This window comes from Trematosphaeria pertusa (genome assembly GCF_010094035.1).
Source record: "Trematosphaeria pertusa strain CBS 122368 unplaced genomic scaffold BU26scaffold_28, whole genome shotgun sequence".
NCBI lineage: Eukaryota > Fungi > Ascomycota > Dothideomycetes > Pleosporales > Trematosphaeriaceae > Trematosphaeria > Trematosphaeria pertusa.
The window spans coordinates 170010-194367 of NW_022987239.1; the positions used below are offsets into that span (position 1 = coordinate 170010).

A 24358-nucleotide genomic window follows, 5' to 3' on the forward strand; every position below is an offset into this window, starting at 1 on the left:
CATTAGTCGCCGCCCTGCCTCCGTTGATTCTTCATCCTTTGCTTGCTCTCCTCAATCTCTTCCGCCTTTTGATTCCGGTCGTAGTGATTTGTGTCTGGCGGAGGCGGTGGCTCCCATCCGGTTGGCGATAGCGGGGGAGAAGCAGCCATTCCAAAAGGGATATACCCGGTCGATTCAGCGCAATGTTCTTCGACCGTGGGATCCTTTCGAAGGAAGTGGGAATGCCGAGATGGGCTGGATTGAGGATAACCACGAAGTAGCTCCGGTAGAGACTGTTGATCTTCGTCGACGGGATTGACCAGAGGCGGATGAAGATGGTAATAGTATGCGTTTGCGATTTGTCTCTCGAAAGTCATCGAAGTTGGTGGAGAGAATCCGTCAAGCTGGTCGAGGGTCTGGTTCGTTGCATCTCGCTGCATCTTCTTGAGTTTGAGACGCTTCTTCGGCGTCGGGTCGTCGTTTGCGGACCTGGATGATGAATCCGACATTGTAGGCTCGCTTTCCGAGTACTCTCTCGAATAATGAAGGGAGGTCTGGAATAGGAAAGCTAATGGCTGGGTGTACTTATTTTATAGGGTTGAGGGCGCTGTAGGTGGTTAAGCCGGCTATGTCGCCAGGCTGATACGTTGAAGACATATTCCAGTGCTTCAAGACAACTGAGAGCCGGCTTGCAGGAGACAGCTACCTAGCATGGACCTGACTCTGCTGGAGCAAGACATGTCGAGGGAGCATGGTCTACCTGCGAAGACAACGTCGCAACGAGGGAACGGGGTGAGCGCGAAAACGGCACATTGCGAACCCCAGCGTTCTGCGAGAGGCAGGATTTTGGGGAGGAGCTCACGATGTGACGAAGGCTTGCGGTCTAGTCAAACTTGGGACGAAGACTGCGGGAACGGAAGGACCATCCGCCAAGGCGCTACTCATTTAGTGCATCACGTGAACGCGCACTAGCGCGTCTAGATTGCATCCAGCGGCTCCAAGTTTCAGTGCTCGCGTCTCCTTCCGCCTTAACTCACTCAAACAACACCGCCATGGATGACGAAAACACAGAGCGGGAGTTTCACCACCCGTACCAGCCTTATGACATTCAGAAGCAGTTTATGAACGCTGTCTACGACTGTCTGGAAGGCGGCAAAGTCGGCATTCTCGAGTCGCCGACAGGGACCGGGAAATCGCTGAGCCTGATCTGTGGCTCGCTCACATGGCTACGCGATCACAAGAGACGGACGTTTGAGGAAGGGTTTGATTTGGGCTCGGCGGATACTGACGAGCCTGCCTGGCTAATCGAGCACACACGAAAGCAGAAGAGGCGCGAAGCGCTCAGTCGAAGAGAAGATCTTAACACTCGCATCGCAAAGATTAAAGCGAAGGAAAAGCGCGTGAAGGAACGCTACCAAAACGGCGAGTCTCATACGAAGCGACAGAAGATTGCCTCCAGCGCAGATGCAGATGATGCAGACGAGACGCGTTTTATTCTCGATGACTACGAAAGCGACGAGGATGCCGCTCAGAAACGGAAGGCGACAGCCTTCGACGACTCTGGGCTTTCTGCTGAAACTCAGGCTTTGATGGAAAAGCTAGGAATGACTTTGAAGAAGAAGGAGCAGACCGAGGAAGTCCTCGATGAGACCAAGATCTTCTTCTGCTCCAGAACCCACTCCCAGCTCGCCCAATTTTCGGGCGAATTGAATCGCGTGAAGATGCCACCAGCCATCACGCCGGAAGCGTCCCTAGAGGGTGGCGATGAAGACTCCCTCGTTGAGGATGTGAAGCATCTGACTTTAGGTTCAAGAAAGAACCTGTGTATCAACCCGAAAGTCAGTAAACTCGGCAGTGCCACAGCTATCAACGAGCGATGCCTTGAGTTTCAGCAACCCGGGACCTCCGCAGAGCATAAGTGTCCCTTCATGCCGACAAAAGAGAACGAGGCCCTAGTCAATGAGTTTCGCGACCACGCGCTTGCGAAGATTCGGGACATCGAGGACCTAGGGTCGCTGGGCAAAAAGCTTGGTATATGTCCATACTATGCTTCACGCCCAGCTACCAAATATTGTGAGGTGAGTAGGTGCTTTACCCCGAGGAGCTAGTACTTACTTCAAAAGATTGTCACTTTGCCATACCCTTTGCTCCTTCAGAAGTCTGCTCGTGAGGCGCTTGATCTCTCGCTCAAAGATCACATCGTCATCGTGGATGAAGCGCACAACTTAATGGACGCAATAGCTGGGATTTACTCAGTCTCCGTAACTCTCGATCAAGTGCAGCAAGCTCGGGCGCAACTTACTGTTTACCTACAAAGGTTTCGCAACAAGTTGAAAGGAAAGAATCGCGTCTACGTCGCACAAACTGTCCGTCTGCTTGATTCCCTTATCGCGTATCTTCAATCAAAGAATGCCGATCCCAAGTCCGCTGATGGCTTGGTCGACGTTGGAGCGCTTATGTCCGGAAAAGGCGTTGATCAGATCAATATCTACAAGCTACATGCATATCTCCAAGAGAGCCGACTGGCTCGCAAAGTTGACGGCTATACGACTTACGCCGAACAGCTGCAACAAGACGGCTCTAAAGTCAATCGGGAAAGGGCCACTGAACGAGGACCGCGGCAAACTGTCCCCGTACTCACGCATGTCCAAGCATTCCTGCTTTCTCTGATGAACCCATCGGCGGAAGGGCGATTTTTCTATGCGAGGGAAGAGGCGGCCAATATGACAATGCGATATCTCCTACTTGATCCGACGTTTCACTTCAAAGACATTGTCGAGGACGCAAGGGCAGTAGTGCTCGCAGGTGGCACAATGTCCCCGGTATGCCTAACTCAAAAACTTGGTCAGCTCCTGCCTGATACTGATTACCTTAGATGAGTGATTATGAGCAGCATTTATTGTCCTATCTACCACCCTCGAAGATTATGACCTTGTCTTGCGGACATGTGATACCGCCGTCAAACCTGCTTGCTGTTCCGGTTGTACAGACTTTAAGCGGCGAGGAATTTAACTTTACGTTCGAAAAGCGCAACTCGGAGAATATGGTAAGTCGCCCATTATCCTAGATAGTGCGTTTCTAATGACGTGCCTAGGTGATCGACCTCGGCCATGCTCTTTTCAGGGTTGCACAACATGTACCTGATGGTGTCGTCGTTTTCTTCCCTAGCTACTCTTATCTCGACACCTGCGTTGCCGCTTGGAAGCGCCTCCGTCTCTCTGCGTCGCCCGCTTCGTCGACATTCTGGGATTCTCTTCACAGCATCAAACCCGTGTTTCTGGAGCAACGCAGCCAGCCGCAGGCTTCGGAGAATAATTTGACGAAAGAGGCAGCCGTAGATTCGGTGCTAACCGCCTATAGCACCGCTATCGCTCCGAGTAATGGCCGCGGCGCCCTTATGTTCGCCGTCATAGGCGGCACGCTTTCCGAAGGGATCAACTTCAGCGACTCCCTAGGGCGCGGGGTTGTCGTGGTGGGCCTACCGTTTCCTAATCCGCATTCAGCAGAGTGGAAAGCGAAGATGCAATATATCTCGGCCAAAGCCGCCACTAACGGTCAGGATGGCAAAGCAGCAGCACGCGACTTTTGTGAGAACGCATGTATGCGTGCAGTCAATCAATGTGTCGGACGCGCCATACGACATCAAGGAGACTACGCCGCTATTCTCATGCTAGATAGGCGTTATGGCACACCACGGATTCAGGCTAAGCTACCTGGATGGATTCGGGAGAGTTTGGCGAAGGGTGCAGGGGTACGAGAGGTTGAGAAGCGCTTGGATGAATTCTTTGCGGGGAAGCATAATTAGGTACGTTATTGCTGCGATCGGCGCGCCGAGGAGCACACTGACGATCTGGAGAATTTTTGTCGTAATATGAAGATCGAGGTCGACGGAATATACGAGGTGCGGGCACCACGGGTGTGGCTTGCGGACCTAGCACTCTTCTCGTATTCAACGGCGCTACCATCACTTCAACTCCTGTACGGATCAAAGCGGTGTGGGGATGTCCGCGCGTATCGGATCTCCATAGCCGATATGTGCAATATGTATGGTCAACGCTCCGTGCAATTCGACAACGCATATGCAGGTCGGCCCTATCCATGCCCATGTTTCGTAGGACAAGGAAACAACACAACAATATTCGCCACTGTCGGAAAGCTCTCCTCATATTACACCTAGTGCTACCTTTGATCGGTAATTGCTCTGGTGTCATTAAGCTTTGAAGCTAACCGCTTGAGCTGCGTAAGTCGGGGTCAATGTGGCGACGCAGCTCTCCGATGTCTTCCCAACTGAGCGATATAATCGCCCCTATCTGCGAAGATATATACCTTCCCTGCGGAGGATTCTTTTCTTCCGTGCTTTATCTCTCTTGGACAATTCTGCAGGGACCTCATACAGGAGGTATTTTATACCTTGCTTCTGACCGGACCCACTTACGCAAGGGACCTCGTTAGATCAGGCATATCAACTCCTCATAGAGACGCCCTCTTCGCACGTTAGGTATGATTTCTCCTTCTAGCAGAAACTCATCATGGAGCATTCAAAAGATAACCACGGCTTCCCCTCAGTCCCGGCCTCTTTCCGCGATCAACCGCATAAGTCAACACATCTCTTCAACCTACCTCAACCTTCACTGGCTACACCAGCCGCCGATCCCGGAACTCCGATTTTCAACGCAGCGTCTGTCGCCTATCCGAGCACTCTCATGACGGCTACTTCCTCGCGGTGGATAGCGTCGGTGCTGCCCTCGTCGCGAATTTTACCTTCGACGCATACACCCACTCTTGCCTCACCATCACTCCCTTCCGCTACCGGCGACGCGAATCACGCATCAGATACGGCGCCTACAGCGCAGGGTGGTGGAACTGGCCTCAGCAATGGAGTAAAGATTGGTGTCATCGTGGGCATCACAGTGGTTGTTATTCTGGCGATCATCGCATGCGGATTGGGAACGGTAGACTGCCGAAAGCGCTGGAAGAGACGGCAAACGCGAGACACAAGTCGCACTGAGGAACTATCCGCGCTGGAAGCCGAGCTGAGGATTGGACGAACTGCGCAGAGACGTGAACGAGAGAGCGGGTTATGGGCCGACCTTAAAGTCCGACGAGAAAGTGCAGAAGAGGGCGTGACGGCAAAGAAGGACACGAAAGAAAGTCGTGAGCGCTCATCCGTGGGGCTATGGGAGAGGGTTGGTGCGATGAGGGATCGGGAGCTGGGCATCTCGAGCAGCAAGGATAGCGCATCGAACGCAGAGACTCTGGAGAGGGAGCCAGAGTGGTTGCCAGCCTACATGCCGAGGGAGAGAGCCAGCCCCTTCTCTTCAGCGGGGAGCCTGGCGCATCCAATGACTGGCAAGCCGGTCATGCCGAGAACCCTTTTTGACGGCGATCATAGGAGGTGAAGGCTGCGGGTGGAGACTCCCCTGTATGTGAGGATTAGCGGTAGAAAAGAAGCTCACTACATTCGTTGACATCCTTGATACCCTCTACTCTACCGAACTTCTATCTGGACTCTGTTTGTGCAACAATCCTCAACGTACGAAGACGCCCCTTCTGTGCGTGCGCCACGATGTGGCTAGTGAACTGTGGCGTGGTGGCCCATGCGTATTGAGTCTCACCTTCAAACTTATCTTTGTAGCATCGTGTCTTTAACGCAACGACATCAACTCTCAGTGGCAACCATCGCGGACTTCTGGCAAAGCGCAAGAACGATAATTAAATCTATTTGGTCCGTCGGAAGTCGATATTGGCCTTCAAGAGACGGAAGCGCTGAATGGCCAGCTGAGCAATCTTCGGCAACGATCGCAGATAATGTCAAGAGCTTCGGGAACAGTGCGCTACCAGAGGTAGCAGTAAGATATAGCTTTTTTGCGCTTTTTGTGGTCGGTCAACAGAATGCCTTCCGCATGGCGGTCGGCGAAGAGGGAGGAAAGAGGCGCGTACACGTCCGTTGCGCAGACCGAGGATGCCAGCGCGGAATTAACGGCGCATGGGAAGGAAGTTGAAAATGGGTCCTCGTAGGTGGTGTCTCTTATTTTCCACCCTATTGTGATTCGCTAGCAATGAATGTTACCATTCGCCGACGATCCAAGGTTCCGAAGATAACATGGCCAAGTATCACGAGTTGGCATCTCATTTCGTCTCATGAATGCTTCAAGCTTCAATAGCTGCATACAAAATACGCAAACTCACTTCACGCACAGAGCCGACATGCCAGACAATCACGAAGACCGCAAATCCCTGGATGGACCAGAAAGTCCGACATCAGACGGGCAAACCCCCACCCCACACGACCTCTCCACGCTCCCCCGCGTCTCGGACACCCTCCCCTGGGGCGCCTTCCTCGTCGCCATCGTCGAGCTCTGCGAGCGCTTCGCCTATTACGGGCTCTCGGGCCCCTTCCAAAACTACATGTCCAACTCGTACCACGACCCGAACGGCCTTCCTGGCGCGCTCGGCCTCGCGCAGTCGGGCGCTACCGCTCTGTCTAACTTCTTCCAGTTCTGGTGCTATGTGACGCCCATTCTGGGCGCCGTTGTCGCAGACGGGTATCTGGGCAAGTACACGACGATCAAGTATTTCAGCGTTGTGTATATGATGGGCATTTTTATTCTGTTTGTGACGAGCTTGCCGTGGAGCATTGAGCGCGGGGGCGCGTTTCCAGGCTTGATTGCGGCGATGGTTATTATCGGGTTGGGGACGGGCGGGATCAAGTCGAACGTGAGTCCGTTGATTGCGGAGCAGGTACGGTCGACGAGGCCGTTTGTGAAGGTTTTGTCGAATGGCAAAAGGGTGGTTGTGGATCCGGAGGTTACGGTGCAGAGGGTCTACATGATCTTCTACATGTGCATCAACATCGGCTCCATCTCCGCGATCGCTACTACGACACTGGAACTGCACGTTGGGTTCTGGAGCGCGTATCTGCTACCGCTGATCATGTTTTGCGTCGGATTCTTCGTCCTGGTCTCCGGGAAGAAGAGATACGTGATCAAGCCGCCCCAGGGAGGCGTCATCGGAAACTGCTTCAAAGCGCTCTGGATCGCCGCGCGGAACCGCTTCGATCTCGACAAAGCGAAACCCTCATTCCAACAACTAGGAAGGAGAAGGTACAAAATCTCCTGGGACGACAAATTCATCGACGAGCTGCGCACCGCCCTCGTAGCCTGCAAAGTCTTCCTCTTCTTCCCCATCTACTGGGTCACTTACTCGCAAATGATGAATAACTTCGTCTCTCAAGGTAAATTTCCCTTTCCTCTACCTCCCCACTCTCCATCTTTGAGCGACGAATCTAACGTCGCCCCCAGCTGGCCAAATGCAACTGCACGGCCTCCCCAACGACATCCTCCCCAACATCGACCCCATAACCATCATCCTGCTCATCCCACTGCTCGACCGCCTCATCTACCCCTTCATCCGCACGCGCCTGCGCCTCGCCTTCACGCCCACAACCCGCATAACATGGGGCTTCCTCATCGCCGCCCTCGCCATGGCCTACGCCGCCATCCTGCAATCCCGCATCTACGCCGCGCCACCCTGCTTTTCGCACCCGTCCGCCTGCCCCGCCGGCCTAATCAGCGCGAATAAGTACAAGCCGAACGAGATACACGTCGCGTGGCAAGCGCCGGCGTATATTCTCATCGCGCTGAGCGAGATCCTGGCGAGCATTACGGGGCTGGAGTTGGCGTATGCGAAGGCGCCCCAGGATATGAAGAGCTTTATTATGAGTTTGTTTTTGCTGACGAGCGCCGGGGGGAGTGCGTTGGGCATTTTGATTGCGCCGAGCGCGAGGGATCCGCATTTGGTGTGGTTGTATGCCGGGCTGGCGTGTGCGGCTGCGGTGGCGGGTGGGGTATTTCATTGGGTGTTTAGGGGGATGGAGGAGGCAGAGGCTCCGAGGAGGGTGGAGAGTGCGGAGGAAGAGGGAATTGAGTTGGTGGGAAGGGGGAGGGGAAGGGGGAGGAAGAGTGACGAGGAGGTGGGCGGGAGTAGAGAGGTATAAGGTCTTGAGAGATTTGCTCTAGAGATCTTTGATGAGCCTAGTGTGTATCCTCGCATCGCATCGCATCGCATCCCACTTACCACTGTCATGATCAACACTTCAGTGCTCGCAAAAGGAAAAGGTATCCTGCCACCCATTAGCAGCACACTCTCACGCGAAAGACAGAATGTTACAACTCACCTCCTCCATCCTCCTCTCAATCCCATCATTCACCCTACCCCTCTCCCCCATCAACCTCTCCCTAACCTGCACCGCCTCATCCCAACTCATCGGAAACTCCTGCACCGCAGCCATAATCATCTCAAACAGCTCTTCGGGGAGGCCCGCAAAGCACTCAATCCGCCTGACCTCCTCGGCCCACCAGTCCTTCCGCTGCAGCGGCACATGGGCAGTAGATAAGATGGGTATATGCGGATCGATTAGGAACATGGCGAGGATCTTGCGGTGCCCCGGTTTGCTGCGGTCGCGGAGAGAGAACGGCTGCACTTGGTGCTGGAGGATGTTGGGGAAAGCGAGCAGGCGGTCGGGACGCGTGAGGATGTGGCCGAGGGAGAGGATGGAGGAGCCTTCTTGCTGGATGCCGTAGTATGCTAGGGCGGAGTCGTATTCGCTCTACGCCCCTTGTGTATCAGCTGCTGCTGCGTGCTTCCAAGAGCCAAGTGAGGGGAAGGGAGAACATACCTGCGCCGGCTTCATAATCATCTTCTCCGTATCATAGCTCTGGCGAAACGCCAGCCTGCTATCCGTCACATTCTCGCTGTCATAGTAGTACAGCGCTGTAGCGCAGATATGCTCATTCAAGCTGCCTTCGACATGCCAGGAGCCGCCGTCGTACGTTGGCTTGTCTGGCGTGAGATAGATACTCGCCAGCTTGAAGATAATCTGCAGTCCGCCCCGCGCAAAATCCTTCTTCAGATCGATCGGCCTAGCGCCCGGCATATCCCGCATATCGGCTTGGGGAGTGTACGTCGGCTCCGGCTGGACAAGGATCCTATGCTGCCCCCTCCACTCGTAGTACGCTTCTTCGCAGCCGTACACACTTGCCCATTCTTCGTCGTCCATTTCCTCCTCGTCTAGCTTGTCAGAGTCATCAGAGTCGGGCTCATAATACTCTTCTTTCATTTTCTCGCGCCACTCGTCGCGCGGGAACTTGAGGCCTTCGGGGAGCGTGTAGTCCTCGTTGCCGGTGGTGTCGATAGGGATGCGGAGACGGGAGTGGTACCAGGAGAGGCATTCATTCCAGAGGGGAATCGCTGCGTCGACGAAGCGCTCTAGAAGAGGGTATAACGCAGCATGTTTCCGTGGATGCAGATTGTTGATGTAGCTGGAGATTTTGGGGTCTCCGGCGGATGTGAATGTGATGTGGGAGGGCAGCCACTGAAAACTGCCCCATCCTTTTTCCACGACGTTGGTCTCGCCCCAGGCTACCTTCCTTGTGAAGACTTCGGCGCCGAATTCTGCTGTTGTTTCGCCTTTGCCGGTGTAGCTGATGCAGTCGTCTAGTGGCACGGTGCCGGTGGGTAGTACTTTCGTCAGGCCGTACACGACGGGAAACAGCGAAGGATGAACAAGATCCAGCACCTTCTCATCAGACCCTGGATGCCAGTCCCTCAGCCGCTCCGGCACATCTTCCAGCGGCCGAACAGCCGACCTCAGCTTATCGCGCAGCTCGGCGGAAACAGCGCAATCGCTCTTCACAATCGTAGCCTCCGCATCCAAAACAGCCACCAAACCCTTCTCTTCGTACACCTTCGCCTTCTCGCGCAGCTCTTGCATACACACCTCAAACATCGTTTCGCTCAGCCACCAGTCCCCGATCTCCGGGAGTCTCTCGTCCCATCGTACACCCTCCTCTTTCCACTTCGCCACAATTTCTTCATCGCAGACTTTCCGCGTCCAGTCAGGTTTGTCCGTAACCTGGTTCATAAATTCCAGCATGCGCCGCTCCCGCAGGGTGATCCCGCTGCTGCCAAACCAGTCCGCAATCGCATGCGGGAGCCGCTTCTGTTCGCCGTGGCGGGTCCAGACCGACATTTGGGTGACGGGGCGGCCGAACCCCGGGAGCGAGAGACGTTCCGCATCGACTTCCATAGCCATGGTGGAATTCGACTGAAGGGCAAGAAGGATGTTGAAGAGTGTGAGCGGGTATTGGGAGGATGCGGCGGCATAGGTATTTAAGTTTTCGAATACGATGTCTTTCCTTATGCCGCTCAGCTATAAGCGGCTAGGCTCGTTTAGGCATCAAATAACTCTAGGCGCGACGCGGCGACGCGAAAGCACGTGCGGAGCCATTCACGCATTGGACGGTCGTGTAACGCCATTGCCAGGCAGATATGGCTGCCTTGAATACTGGCATATCGAAGGTCGATGGATTCTGCGATTGTATATGCAATGGCTGCTAGTCGCGACTGCAGCATTAGGCTGCAAGTCTGGTTCACATTGGGTTGGAACAGTCGCTGCTGCTACCACGGTAGAGAATGTAATATAGAGGGCAGCGCATAAGATTCGCAGCGTACTTTGCAGCATCCGCGCGCATATGCGGGCACTGCAAGACTCTCACTGAGCCCACTCCCTCGCTCCCTCCAAGAGCAGCTCGTCAAGCTCCTTAGCGACAGTCGCATTATCTGTCTTCAACCGCAAATAGTGTTGATTCGTACGCCCGGCATCTTCAACCCAGACATTGGAGCCGTTGGGAAACACATGGTTATACCCATCAGTATTTCCATACTCAAACCAGCTCCCCAGTCCCTGGACTGCGTACGCGACCGTCAACGGGTCCCAAGAGAACCTCGTGGTGTTATACCCGACATACCACTCGTATGCAGCCTTGACTGGATCATTCGCCGGGCCCTCCACAGTGAGACGCGCGCCCGTCGAAACCTGCTCGCCGATCTCGGTACCCAAGAAGGTGATGGGTACAGCTGGTGGCCACGTATTCACTACATGTGCGGTGAGTGAGGGATCGTCGCCGAAGAAGTTGAACTCGTGGCCTGCTGGGTATCCGCCGCCCATAACGGCGAGCTCTTTGACCTTTGCTTCAACGAGCTGGTATCCGTTTAGGTCCGAGTACCCGTCCGTAGTCGAATTCAACAGCGCAGACAGATTCTCGAAGAATCCAATGGATGCAATTGTCACACTGCTATTTTCTGCCTCCGCCAGCGTTTTCCGATATAACTCAACCGGGCCCCAAGTATTCTCAGCTTGAAACCACGGCGCACTGCCGCCAGACCAGTGGAATGCGACTTTCGACGCGTATTCGCCTAGCTCGTACGCCCATGTATCGAAGAAGCTCGAGTTGACGTGCGGAGACCGGAGGCCGATGGGTACGCTGGGATGCCCGTAGTGGTTTACGATCGCGGACGCGGCGAGCGCGGAGTACGTGGAGTTGACATTCACGTTTACGGCGAGGAGGTTGGCTTGTGGGAGGATGCAGGCTAGGAGGAGGGCTGCTGCGTCGCTGGAGGAGGGTCAGAAATCGCGGGGGATTGAGCCCGAAGCACAGCGTACTCGACATCAGAGAATAAGTCAGTGTCGACAATGAGTTTCTTGGTGGCTTCCCTTTGCGCAAATGACGCTGGGAAGGCAAGATATCCGAAGGCATATTTCACCAGACGTCGCGGCGCAAAGGTAGCGTTGAGGATGGTCAGGAGGTTCTCCATGACAAGGCTGATCTAAGGCGGCCACAGAGACAGGAGAGACAGGAATAACACAGGATGAACGGTGTAGGCGGAAATCACGGAACTCATGTCCGTTTAGTGGGGTAACAGTAATCGAATTTGTGGGGAAGTGGTGGTGTTGATGATCGCGAATTGAACGATGACGGAAAACCTCCGGAGTTAGCCCTTGCCGGAGCTGATTGGCCAAGAGTGGGGGCATGCGGGTGTTTCTCATCCCACTTTGGCATCTACAATAAGATTGTCAAGACCGGCGGTATTTTGTTGCTTGGCGATTGACTTGTGTTGTTTCCAGATGGAATGATGTGAAGACTTTGGTGGTTGTATATTCAGAAGCAGGCGATTCCAGCGTTCAAGAGGGCTAGAGCCAGCACCGCGAAGCACTGCCTCGAGTATCCACTAACGCCTCAAATCGTACTCGTACGACGGTGGTATTACTACTCAGGCATATTAGGGGTAGCCACAAAGGCAGGCTTAGAGCTATCCGCTCGCACGTTGCCTTTCAACGCTCGGTTAACGCCCAGGCAGGGATCGAGGAACTGCATGGAACACATTAGCGAAACCCCGTTGTTTCCGGGTATCTGAATCGCGATGATAGCGCGACCAAAGGCGGACGCATATGCAATCAATGAGCAATGGGACCTTATTTTCGAGCTCATTGAAGGTGACATCGCACTGTCCGGTTGTGGGTGGATGGACACACGCAGCAGGCTCCGGAGTTGAATTGTCGTAGACATTGCCCATGAGACAGTAAGAATAGAAGCGCTTGTGCATAGCATGGTCGTGCCTTACACACGACTCATGGCCCGGTGAAGATGGGTCTAAGAGGAGTCGTCGTTCACCGAGATGATTATGTGGTCTCAGTCAGGGCCGCGAAGCTCCTACAAACATGCCGTTAAAGTGCTGAGAAGCAAGCGGAAGCCATGCGGCAGCCACGGGCTCGAGAGTGATCGATGCAAGTGTGTCGGTTGCTTATATACAGTAGATAGTCAATGGCATGATTCAAGCCTTTCGAAGTGGGGTCGAGCAATCCTGGTGTACCCACGCAACGTCGTCTTCGAGGAGATACTGCGGACAATTGCAGAGTCTACGGGACGACGGCATAGATTGAAGCCGGGGGTTCGGTAGTACTCTTCGCGCAGGCGATGCCAGTGAAGCTGGGCAGTCTCAATATTCCAAGTTTTGGTCAAAAAGCGCAAGCAGCAATTCGCTTGCTTGTATCCGCTTGCTCGTGCACTCTGGGGCCATGTAAGGCCTCCGGCAGACGGCGACCTCGTGTTGTTGAAACAAGGTTTAGGCTCGAAGGGAGCCAATGTAGTGGAGGAATATGGGATTCCCGTCGCCCCACTTCTTAAATGGCATACTGAGACATCGGGTCAGTGGCTTCCGTGAAGTTCAATTACCAGCTCGGCAAGCATTATAGAAGTGCGATGACGAAGTTCGTACAGCTAAGGCTTGCTGCAGCATTGGAACTGCAAGGCTCGCGTGCGTGGGGCATACCCGTTTTCTAAAGCGTATTAGCCGGCAAGGCCATGCACCAAGTGGGTGGGCGTTGCCCTAATGGGGCCTAGAGAATAGAAGCATAGAATATTGGCCCACTGGAACTAGTATTCGACGCAGAGCGGCATGCAAACGAAGCCAGATTAGAGGCGGGAAGTAACTCTTACGCTGACATACGTAGCGACGGGCTATCGGCAGTAGTATAGAGGGCCTTGAAACCCCGTATCAGAGACACAAGGCCAATCAACGACAGCCAATAGGTAGGCGACTGACAGAGGTAAGCATCCCCTGAGTGTTCCGTATGCCAACGTGCGGGAGACGAACCGCAGTAAGCGACAAGACGGATTTCCGAGCCTTTCGTTGGAGATACTTGCGAAGCTAGGCCCTTCCCGCGCTTTGGGGGTTGTTTGGTAGGCGTCTATGGTGAGATGCGGCGTGCATAGTGCATAATTTCACGTGGAGACTTGGCGACGGGGTATTGATTGGTCTCAAACGACCTGCAACGGGCCGGTACTCGATCACACTCCTTAGACAGCGAGGACGTGCTTCAGTGAGAAGTACCCACTGACACGGAAGACCGAAGGATAGCCGGGGATAAAGGAGCAACAGGCTATGGCCCGTGTGCTTAGAGTTGGACGTATTTTTAGCATGTGACTACCGCGACGGTGGGCCGCGCTAGAGGATCGAGAGATGCTTGTTTTGAGAGCGGGGCAGGTATTGACGGCCCCGAAACAGTTGACCTTAATATTGCCTCGAGTTAGTCATGATACTGAAGGTAAACCATATTCGGGCGACGCGCAAGACATTCTCCCATTATTGACTGAGTCGGTCAAAGGTGAGGCATGGATGCAAGAGACCAAGGACTGTGACGGACTGTGACGAAAACGATCCGCGAGGATGGTCATAAGGCTGGACGTTGAAGCGGCAGTGCTGATCTGGGTGGCGACTGGGGACTTGCGGCCGTTGGACTGGAAACACCACAGTGTTACAGTCGCTTTGCGGGGCGAGCGACTAATGCCAGAAGCCATTCCATGGAGCGGAGGATAGATGGAACCGATGAGGCGTCAAGTTGAACCATTGTGCACAGGTAAAGAGAGACGGACAGGGCGCGGGGCTGCCGTCGACCAGGATAGAGAGATACCGCTTCTGCCAGGTGTATGGCCAGAAGTAGAAGCGGCAATATGAGATCAAATTGCAGAAGCACCCAATATGAGTAACCGGCGCGAGAGAGGCTGTGTCTCGCGGACCAGGGCGCGTGGCGATCTTGCGCGGTGAATGTGCGGTCGCGTTCAGCTGGTGCGCTGGGTGCGATTTGGAAAATGACATGGACGAGGGGGCACAGGGTCCTCAAGTAGAAATAGAAAGAGTGGCGGAGCATCCGAGAGCCGATCGCCTGGGGGATGGGACGAAGCGTGGTGGGTGGATTGGCCGGTCGTGGTGCCCAGGTGGTGAGGCTGAGGGGTAACTCAGCCCTAGCCCCCTTAGTCAGCTAGCGGCTCGCGAGAACCTGCACGCAACAGGTCTTCCTCCTTGCTTCTTCTCCTCCCCAACTCGCACTTCCGCAGCGGCCAAGCACACGCTGTTCACTGCTGCAGGCTGATCCAGTCCCATCCTCTGGCGCGATGACGTCCGGCACGGCCATCTTCTAGCGTGCACCCAAAGCACGACCGCGTCCGTTAGGTAAGTGCTGCCGGCAGCGCCAATGCGTTAAGCGTTAAGCCTAATGCGACGTGACAGTCTCATCCGAATCGGGAACCATTCTGCGAGCACGTGACCCGAGCAAGGCACCCTCCACCGCTTGATCCCAGATGCCAGGGACCGTCCGATCCAAGTCGGCCCCGTCTGCCCTGCCGCTGCTCGAGCTTGGATGTTCGTCCGGGAAGCGTAATTTAGAATGGCAATCCTGCCTCTGTGAACCACTTATCACCATACAAAAACCCCACGGCCTTCGCTGGTTTCGCTCTATATTCCTGCTTTGGTGTGACCGAAATCTCTCCCCGCCCGATTCCGACTTTTCTCCTCGCCGTTTACCTGGTCTAGAACCATCTCTTCGTTGCTCTAAATCACGAATACATACCCAACATGGTTGGCGTACCCAAGAGTACGGGGTGCTTTATATGTCGGAAGAGAAAAATTAAGGTATGGCTTGCATCGTATCCTCGTGCCGGAGAGGGGCTGACCTATGAAAAGTGCGACGAGACCTGGCCGACGTGCCTCAACTGCCGGAAGAACGGGAAGTGCTGTCCTGGCCCACCTGCGCGACACACCTTCAAAGACCTGGGACCAAGATTGAATAACAACACTGCCTCAGTCGTTGCGGAAGACGTTCCTGGAATTGTCGGTTCGTGGCCCTATCCGATGTCGTATCAGCCCAACTGACAACGCCAAGATCAACGGTGTAAACGCTTGACGCAACTTAACGAGAAGTGGTCGGAGAATGGCGCAGTGATCCACAAGTTCAGAATATCCAACAAGGCACCAGATGCCCCGAGGAAGCCATCGCGGAGCCCGCGACTGAGCTCATCCAGCACCAGTCCGCCACGTTCGCCTTTTTGGAGACAACCATCGCCTTCGCAGCATCAGGAACTTGCACGTGCCTTAGTGGAAGCCTTAGGAACTGGCAGTGTCGGGCATCGCATGTCAGCGTTCGGACCATTCATTCGCGAGGTGCCTGGAAGGATAGGTCACAACCCGGCCTTGGATGCCGCAGTGGCCTGCCTCGTCAACGCGCACTCGTCCATGGTCCATAAGAAAAACGCAAACGAAATTGCGAACCCACAACTGTACCTACGGGCAGTCCAGACGCTTCAGATGTGCTTAGAAGATCCCCAGCAAGGCATGTCTTCCAACACTCTCTGCGCCTCTGTTCTTTTAGGCTTAGTCGAGGTACGTGGCCCTAAGCCCTATGTACGGCGCATCAACTCACAAACTCAGGCGTTAGCGGGACCGAGGGTAGGGAATCGATACCTAGCTCACGTTGGAGGTGCGGGACGTCTTATGTACCTCCAGGGGCCTGGGAAGTGCCAGGATCCTTTCGCAAAGGAAATACTAAGGTTCAACAGAGGTGGAATAGTAAGTGGCCATCCTTAAAATCCCTCCTTTTGATTGCCGCAAGAGTTCGAATGCGACTAGGGGTCCTATGTGGCGCTTGAGACGCTCCCGAGTTGCGGGAAGCACATTCTCCTTTCCCAGATTCTGCAGTAGGTCTACCACCAGAATCATTACTAACTTTCCGCAGATTATCACATCCATCTACGAGCGGAAACCCTGCTTCCTTACGACGCCTGAGTGGCAGAACATTGCATTCGACAAGACCGGACTGAGCTTCGACGACTGTCTTTATACCGAAATCCTTCACCGCATGGCCGAATTCCCAGACCTGTTGAGAGAACTGAAAGAACTCGAGCAACTCGCCATACCGCCTGTGGACGATGTTCTAGGCTACAACTTTGATTTTTCCGAAGATATAATCGACCCGTTTTCTTCTGATACCCATTCCCCCTGGTCAACTGACACCAACTTCGAGCCCAACCTCGAATTTCTAAACGACCCTTTCCCAATCGACCCCGCTACTCTCTACCCCGGCGCGCGGACCAGCCTCCTCAACAAAGTCCATCACTTAAAGGACGCCCTCTGTGCGCTTGGCACGCACCTCACTGCGAAACTATCGGACGGCTCTGCAGCCATCGAGCTCCCCGCCATTGAAGACGGCAGCCCCATATTGACAGCCTTTCACTTCACCAACTGGCGCGTCACAGTTGCATATAACTGCTACTGGGCTCTTCTCATCCTCACTAACAAAATCATCATGAAGCTCCTCCCGCCTTACGACCCGACCTATTACGCGCTAGAAGCCGAATGCCGCACCGTCGCGGTCGAGATATGCAAGACATGGGAAGACGCTTGGGCGAGCAAGCCCATTGGCGCGTTCCACACTGGCTTGAGCTTCGTCATGGCGTACGAGTTCTGCACGCCAGACGTCCAGGAATGGATACTGAAGGGCTTGAATGCACTGCTCGACCATCAGCTTGTGGAGAGCTTCCGCTGGTCGGAAGAAATGATCCAGATGATGAGCGGGAAGTTAGCAGGCGAGGGACCGGACCTGGTCTTTTCGAGCGTCAAATAGGTGCTGGCACATTGTGACGGCGCATCCGGAGCGCACCATTCTCGGCTTCTCTCCTCTTTAGATTTCTATTGTACTGTTTAAGCATCGGTCCTTTCTGCATAGCGATCGGGACTGGGACTTAGCATTATTGAACATGGCGGCACGATTTGGATGACTGACGACGCACTGCTCCACGAAATGTTCGGATAGAAGCGGACAATCTTTCAAGACTAGCCTTAGGATTGGACGAGCATTGTCTTTGTATTTGTTAATAGGAGGAGATGGCGCACTACTTACTGTGGACGCTAGAAGTGCGAAACAACTTGCACCTCGTTTCCATCAGTCTTCTGCTTCTGCTTCTGCTTCGCACTGGCTCCCTAGAATCCTCCATACCACCAGCACACCACTAGTCCGGACTCACCCATGTATCTAGACAAAACGTGCATAGCCGGCGAATTCACTAAGCAGCATCTTCCGCGCTTGACAACGCATCTGCTGACCCATTCACCACGTGAAACCCGTTCTCGTACGCGGGGCCAAGACAAGGCACACACACCACCAGCTGCAGCTTACACCGCTCGCCGAACGGATCTCCGAAACCCCAACGCGAGCTAATGCACTCGATGAGATGCTTATCCGTAGCGCGCTACACGCCTGCCTGCGGCCTGTTCTGCGTACTCCGTTTGCCCACACACGCGTTCCGTCGGATGCGAGAGATTTGGAACTACAGCTGCACTATTTCAATATTGGACTTATTCAGTAATGTCTCCCTCACAGTGTGCCGAGAAACACGCCGTGGCGAGATGAGTGGACTGTTCAAGCGCAGAAAGTCTCTCCTTGTTGGTTTATGAATTTATAGTCCATAAACAACTATTCTCTAACTATTTCCTCTCTAATGCCGTCTGCTTTTAAGCAAATCACGGCGTTCCTGGTCATGCTGTCGATCATCCCGTTCGCATCCTGGCAAGCCGTTCCAACGGTTCTCCAGTGCTCTAGCACGACTCGCTCCGTATCTTCAAGTTTCGGCGCCCTAACATGATAGCCCTGCCTAGAGATAATATTGCTCAAAGATTTAACAGCACTCAATCATCAAATACATGCATTCCGGGAGTTTCGCCGCGGGACGACAGCTTCGCCCACAATTCGGCTTGTGCTAGCGCAATTTCACGATGCTGTATTGTATTTAACGCTTTTCCATATATAGACTAGCTGTGGCGCAGACATTTCGAATCTTCTCCAGTGGAAGTGTCCATGACCGCCGGCTAGATATAGAATTCGCCAACTCACAACGCTATGGCAGGAGTGGGTCGGCCAACAATGAGCTTAGTCATTACTTTTAGTGACTGCGATTAGCTATACAATAGTAAATGTTTTAGGGCTATATGTCCTGGGGTTTCCCAAACTACTCTTCCCGTTTGCATTCTCAATAGATATGTGATTATAATGGTGACCTGCAACATGTGCGATGCTGACCATAGAAAATGCGTCGTCTTTCTTTCGAAGTATGAACGGGATATTAATCCCAAAGAGGCCTCCTTGAGCGACGGCCCCAATACATCGCCCGATTCGCCGAGTTCCAGTAATGAAGAAGGTGTTATCGAGGCAAAACGGTAACGCTATCCCCTCAACCTCTCCTAAATCTTTGAGCAGAGACTTCATATGTACATCTGCAGTATTAGTAAACATTTTCCCTTTCCTAGCGAAATTGAACAATCGCTTGAAGGCAGAGAGGGCCGTATCCCAATGATCATAGCGGCCAGAGTGAGGCCGATGTAAGGACTCCAGAATGCTTTCAAGCGGAATGCGTCGCCCACGAACCATCCATACGATTTGAGAGAACCAGCGTTCCCACCTCTCGAGCCCCATGACGGAGTCTAAGCTTTGTGGCAGAGAGAACGAAGCCTTAACAGAACTAAACTCAACTCCGTAGGTATAGAGAATCTGGAAATCATCAGAGAATCTAACAATAGGAGTCGCGTGTGAAGCTCGCGCGATTGCAGCATTAACGATCTCAGATCTCTTCGGGACAAGGTCATTGGGACGAACCCAGGTCTCCAGATGATTTGACTGTGCCGCGAAATTCGCCACCCAAGTTGGTAAATTTTGTGTTTCCACGGGTTCAATAGTGTCGAAGCTTAAGGAGGGATATCCCGACCCAAAGTCGTTTAAGATAATGTGGGCCATTGCCTCTGAGTACACTCTCGTTACTGACTTTGAGTAGTCAGGCGTGATGGAGTCGGATTCAAACACACACATGCCTAGTAAGCCGAATACCTTGTCACGCTGATCCGTCACCTGGAGGTGTAATGTCCGGAGTAATTGGGTTGGGAAGGATGCTGAAGGACCCTCCGCACGCATGGCTCGTATCTTGGAAAATCCCATCGTTCCATCAAGGAAAAACTTCAAGGCTTCTCTCATTCTTTGATCGGTGCTGCGAGAGTTCGTGTCCCCTAGAAATAGTTTCCATGTATCCAAATCGTCGATGCTTTTCGCATATACGCTTGGAAACAAGCCATCTTCAGACACTGGAACTCTTTGACTGAAACGCTGATACAGCGTATCCAAATGCTGACCGAACTGCGACCAAGAAACACTTCTTCGCCCGCAAAAAAGCCGCGGCTCATATCTCGAAAGAACGACTTCTTGCACGGTCCAGGTTCGCTCAAACCAATGTCGATGGCAGAATTCGGCAATTGAGCATAGCAATCGTGGTATATCAGCATGCATGACCATGCCTCTGCTCATGCAGTGAAACATGAAATTGCTGCTATCTGTCGGAAGGCCCAACCAAACGAGAACCTCATATGCGCTGGCATAGATTCGACTCATGAGCTGTACTTGACGGTTTCTTTCCGCGAGATCACCTTGGTTAATGCACACCTGGTCGATCCAGATGACAAGCGGTTGTGTGGCGTTTCGAAGACAATTGAGGGCGGTAGCAAGGCTCTTGGTGATATGTAAGGCATGGGCGTTACATACCAAAAGAGCATCGAATATCGGAGCTCCCCAGCAGTATGATAGCGCAGAGAAGATTGGTTCATCCGACAGTCGAACCTCCAGCAGTCGTGCTTCAAGTGTATCTCCTGATAGCCCAGGTAGAAGCTCAAGCACTCGGATGCTATCATCGGTAGAGAGAGGGTTGTGTGTGTATCGATCCATGGCGACCTTTGAAGAGATAGTTGATGCTACCTTCGTTCCTCAAGGCGTTCTTGGGCAGCCCACATGTCCTTCGCTGAGCGTATCCTCCAGCAAGAATGACTTCAATTCTTGTCCGACATCAACAACGAAGCCAAAAGTTGCCGGTCGGCCAGGTTTGTTGTATTGGGGAAGGAGGACGTCGAGGAAGAGACCCGTTGGTCTGTTCTCGGTCTTTTGGCAGACTTGTAGCTCGGGTTCACAGCCCGTTTACTGTACGATGAGGAGTTAGTTTTCGTCAACTCTTTCGCGCAATGGAAGCGAAATTACCTCCTAGCGGTCTTGCCAACTCCTTGATGGCTCTGTCGTCATGAAGAGCCGAAGAGCTGGTGCCTAAAGTTGCGAGCTTCAGAAAAGCCCCTCCGATCGCCAAGGCGGAGTTTCTCCGGCCTCAGACCTGAGGCTGGAGTGTGGCTGTGCATTGTGACATAAAATTCATTACCGTGCCAACGATTGGATGTACATACTGGCGTGCCGACGCGCATGAATATGCGCCCCCCTGGCAGCCACGAGGCTGCCGATGACTTCCCACCTGTCCTGTAGGACTCTGAGGCTCGGATAGACTTCGTTGGTGACCTCGGTCAGTGGTACAAGCTCGATGGCTTGAAAGGAGGCGCTGTGCGAATCCGGTCGGAATGCGACGCCGCCAACGTAGTTTTCAATGTTGCCGGGCTCGGGAGTGTTTGGGAGTACGCAGAGGACAGAACTGAGTGCAAGGCTTGAGATTCTTCGAACTTTGCGATGAGTTTGAATTGCTTGAAGTTGAGGTACCTATTAATTTTCTCCTCACGCAGTGAGGGACGTTAGCTTGTTTCTAACCCGCACCCGGATACGGGATCAGGTAGCGTAGTGTTGCTGCGCATCGATGGTGATAGTCTGTCTTTGGTATGGAATAGGATTTCGCATGTAGAAATGCTGTTCTGGGTAATACAATCGTCCGTTGTACTGCCTATCGCGGACAACGTCTTACACAACGACTAAACAAAGAAAGGAGTTGAAAAATGTACATACATGTGTGGTAAGCCTTGCATTTTCGTACACTCGAGTAAAGACCGCGGTGCGGATGTAATATTGCGTTGAGGATGTTACTACCGACTTTCTATTGATTTACCTGTTTATGGACGCAAGATGACGAGTAGCTCGACAAGTCCACGCATTGTGGACGTCCTACACCCTCCGGCTCCTGGCCCGTGCCTCTTTCTGCTCCTTCTCCCGCTTCGTCCAGCAGTCCACGCATAGGTCAATTGAGGGCTCGACGGCGTCGCTAATGCTGGAGCACGGTGTTAGTGGAACTCGGCAAGCGTTTGGACAAATTGTGAAGGGTTGTATGTTGTTGAGTAGGATGTGTCCGCATGTGTAGAAGATACCGTTGCGTTTGCACATGTTGGAGTATGAAGTGAGCCTGAACGATGCAGATCAGTGGTGTGTTGAGAGGTAGCAACTGCAGGAAGCATAGATAAATATGTGCAGACTGTTTGACTGAAAAGGGGTGCGGATGTACAATGCAGTGTGGAGGTACAAAGAGCGATTCAAAGAGCGTCAAAGAGCGTATGCTGCTTTGTTCGGCGGGTAGCGATGACTGGAGCCGGAAGTCGAACCCATGGTGACGGTAACCACCGGCCCCGGCTTTTCATCGTTCGATAGATGTCTTTCAGAGTCAAGAATACCCTTGCTCTTCCCCCTCACAGCATTCCTCAGCTGAAAACCGAACGTCTTCCAGATCCACTCCCCATCATCGTTATAGCCCATATCCGCTACGAGAGCGCCGACGAACACAAGAGCCACCAGTGGGATGCTGACGGCGAAGAAGACCCAGAAGTCTGCGCCGCCCGGATTGTACTTATCGTTCATGCTGAACAGCGCGCAGGTAAAAGCTAGCGGGACGAAGACCATGGCGACAAAGGTCAGTGCCTTCATATTCTTGGCCTCGCGCACAGAGCGTTTGGCTTCGACCAGCGAGCGTCGGGCTTCCTGGTGGGCCTGGGCATTGCCCACGATGCCGGTCAAACCGGTGAATGCATTGTTTAGGTCTGCCGTTCTCGATTTGATGGCTTTTGCTCTTCGGAGAATGAACTGGAAGTCGAGTTTTGCATCCCACCAGTAGGTGCTGGCGGAAGGTATGGGCTCTTCGAATGGAATGCCCAGGGTGATGAATAGAGATTCAAGGTTATCGACGTATTCGTTGCATCGCATCATGACTTCTTGAATCTCACTCCAGCGTGCTTCAGCCCAGGATATTTCCAGGTCTGCTAGGGATTCGCGCCGAATGAGAGGCCATTCCTTGTGGATGAGATGCGAGGTCGTGAAATTCATCAGCTGCATGTAGTGTGATGCTATAATCTTCTGGAGAAAGATGAGTGGTATCCAATAGCCGTGCTGCGGAACTTTAGATGATGGGAGCGTGTCCATGCGGTTGAGGAGGTAGTAGCAGAGATCTTCGTGGAGTGAGTTTTTGAAAGGACCCAGGGGAATTTCCGACAGTGCTTCGTTTCTGGGTATGAAGTCGCAATACCCGTCCTGGAAGGGCTTGTCATTCTCGACATTTATCTTAAGGGAGTGCCACTGTCTGTCTAATCGCGCGGGATCTTCGGGTCGCCATACATGGACTTGGCGAAGTGGTGGGTCGCATAGTATCACCACTGTCGCTTATCAGCAATCTACATCATAACACGTGCTGCTTAACTGTACGTACCATCCCACCCGTCTCCGACAGTCCGATACCAGAAGCCACACCTCCTGTCAACTATGGAAGGACTCACAAAGCGGCCCTTTCGCTTCATCCTGTGGATAAATCTCCCCGTATCGGCGCAGGACAAGTTATAAGAGTCCAAATATGGGCCGAAGTCCCTCAAGTCGCAGTATTTGAGAATGCGGTGCCGCTGATTTGCTACTGTAGAAGGCAAGCTTGGAACAAGATTGGGCTCCTCCTGCCACCTGCGCCACTTGGAGCTGCGCTCGTACTGAAGAAAGAAGTCTGGGTCGGTCTTGAAGTGCTCCCCGAGAAGCGCAACTGTGTCGCAGTTGATATTGGTGACGAGCCAGACGTTTTTTGAACCGACTCTGGTCTGAAGTTGGTCGGCCAGAAGGTTGAGATCCTGCGGTATGACCATGTCAAAAGCGCGGTGATAATTGCGGTCCTCGTCGACGGTCAGCAGCGTGGCCCTTACCTCCCTAGAAGCGACTGGTGCTGAGCCACTATAGGGATCTGCCTTCTTCAATCCAGGGCTCCAGCTACATAGACTAGCAATATAGTCTTGATAGGGACCCCCGGTGCATAACCATCCATCCTTCTGTAGCTTGCGATTAGTAGGAAAAGCGTTCTCGGCAATGGTCGGCATTATGAGCAAAAATGTGAGCGACAGTTAGAGAAAATGAAGGCCGGTGAGCCATGGATACGAGGTTAAAAGAAAGGGGAGGCTGTAGGTTTGCCAAGAATGAAAAAGCATCTAGATCCTCAGCCGCAACATCATGCGTTGTCAATCACCCAATTTCCAACCTCCATCTGCTTGGAATCGCATTGTGTTTCGGCCTTGCAGCAGCTTTATGGAAGCTCAAGGAACTCATCTAGCTAGAATAATGGTGGGAATTCGGACGAAAGACGAAGAGCGCGGTGTTGCGTGGTGTGGAAAAGCGGAAGCGATCATGCACTGCCCAGGTAACAACTTACGCTAAGCCTTGAAGGAACTAGCGCTACACGTGTTCTGCACTTCGCCCAGCTGGACTAGCTTCCTTAGGTAGGCTAAGAAGAAGCGATGTGTTCGCCCATAGGGGCCTTAGAGATGAATTCGTTATAACGCCAAAATACTCGAAAGAGGTGTCACATATAGAGGGTTCAAGATGAGACAATCTAGCACAAGAGCTACGAGGGGAGATGAGCTATCTGGCCTCCGCACAGGAAGTAGACTTCGG

At 53.2% G+C, this 24358-nt stretch overlaps 6 protein-coding genes across 6 annotated transcripts; 2 read left to right on the top strand and 4 right to left on the bottom strand.

Annotated features, from left to right (window-relative positions):
• Nucleotides 1–2: 2 nt before the first annotated feature.
• Nucleotides 3–488, bottom strand: BU26DRAFT_512084 (uncharacterized protein; the record flags this gene model as incomplete). The annotated part of the gene is made up of 1 exon (XM_033827353.1): nt 3–488. One exon carries the CDS (start codon nt 486–488, stop codon nt 3–5), a length of 486 nt encoding a protein of 161 aa, XP_033675630.1.
• Nucleotides 489–1011: 523 nt separating this feature from the next.
• On the top strand, nt 1012–8561 carry BU26DRAFT_544876 (DNA repair helicase; the record flags this gene model as incomplete). Its single annotated transcript, XM_033831756.1, has 8 exons — nt 1012–2057; nt 2103–2801; nt 2855–3025; nt 3074–3730; nt 5899–5993; nt 6180–7213; nt 7281–7837; nt 8079–8561. The coding sequence occupies exons 1-8, from the start codon at nt 1032–1034 to the stop codon at nt 8559–8561; spliced, it is 4722 nt and encodes a 1573-aa protein (XP_033675631.1). The 5' UTR covers nt 1012–1031.
• A 1843-nt stretch (nt 8562–10404) lies between these two features.
• BU26DRAFT_497599 (nucleoside hydrolase) lies at nt 10405–11766 on the bottom strand. Its single transcript, XM_033826296.1, has 2 exons — nt 11483–11766; nt 10405–11432 (listed from the first exon to the last, which is right to left on the bottom strand). The coding sequence occupies exons 1-2, from the start codon at nt 11632–11634 to the stop codon at nt 10532–10534; spliced, it is 1053 nt and encodes a 350-aa protein (XP_033675632.1). The 5' UTR covers nt 11635–11766; the 3' UTR covers nt 10405–10531.
• Nucleotides 11767–15231: 3465 nt separating this feature from the next.
• Nucleotides 15232–17275, top strand: BU26DRAFT_535789 (uncharacterized protein; the record flags this gene model as incomplete). The annotated part of the gene is made up of 5 exons (XM_033831306.1): nt 15232–15288; nt 15340–15490; nt 15539–16035; nt 16084–16221; nt 16388–17275. 5 exons carry the CDS (start codon nt 15232–15234, stop codon nt 17273–17275), a joined length of 1731 nt encoding a protein of 576 aa, XP_033675633.1.
• Nucleotides 17276–18607: 1332 nt separating this feature from the next.
• BU26DRAFT_556713 (HET-domain-containing protein) lies at nt 18608–20779 on the bottom strand (the record flags this gene model as incomplete). Its single annotated transcript, XM_033832396.1, has 2 exons — nt 20720–20779; nt 18608–20662 (listed from the first exon to the last, which is right to left on the bottom strand). The coding sequence occupies exon 2, from the start codon at nt 20411–20413 to the stop codon at nt 18608–18610; it is 1806 nt and encodes a 601-aa protein (XP_033675634.1). The 5' UTR covers nt 20414–20662; nt 20720–20779.
• Nucleotides 20780–21629: 850 nt separating this feature from the next.
• On the bottom strand, nt 21630–24043 carry BU26DRAFT_497608 (uncharacterized protein). The gene is made up of 2 exons (XM_033826297.1): nt 23142–24043; nt 21630–23088 (listed from the first exon to the last, which is right to left on the bottom strand). Exons 1-2 carry the CDS (start codon nt 23785–23787, stop codon nt 21989–21991), a joined length of 1746 nt encoding a protein of 581 aa, XP_033675635.1. The 5' UTR covers nt 23788–24043; the 3' UTR covers nt 21630–21988.
• Between the last annotated feature and the right edge of the window lie 315 nt (nt 24044–24358).

Excerpts from the sequence above, each read along its gene's own strand:
- BU26DRAFT_497599 (XM_033826296.1), bottom strand. The coding sequence starts at position 11,634 with ATGGAGAACCTCCTGACCATCCTCAACGCTACCTTTGCGCCGCGACGT. Across the intron at positions 11,433-11,482 it reads GACTTATTCTCTGATGTCGA|CGACGCAGCAGCCCTCCTCC; the intron begins GTACGCTGTGCT and ends ACCCTCCTCCAG.
- BU26DRAFT_497608 (XM_033826297.1), bottom strand. The coding sequence starts at position 23,787 with ATGCCGACCATTGCCGAGAACGCTTTTCCTACTAATCGCAAGCTACAG. Across the intron at positions 23,089-23,141 it reads TGTCGGAGACGGGTGGGATG|TGGTGATACTATGCGACCCA; the intron begins GTACGTACAGTT and ends GATAAGCGACAG.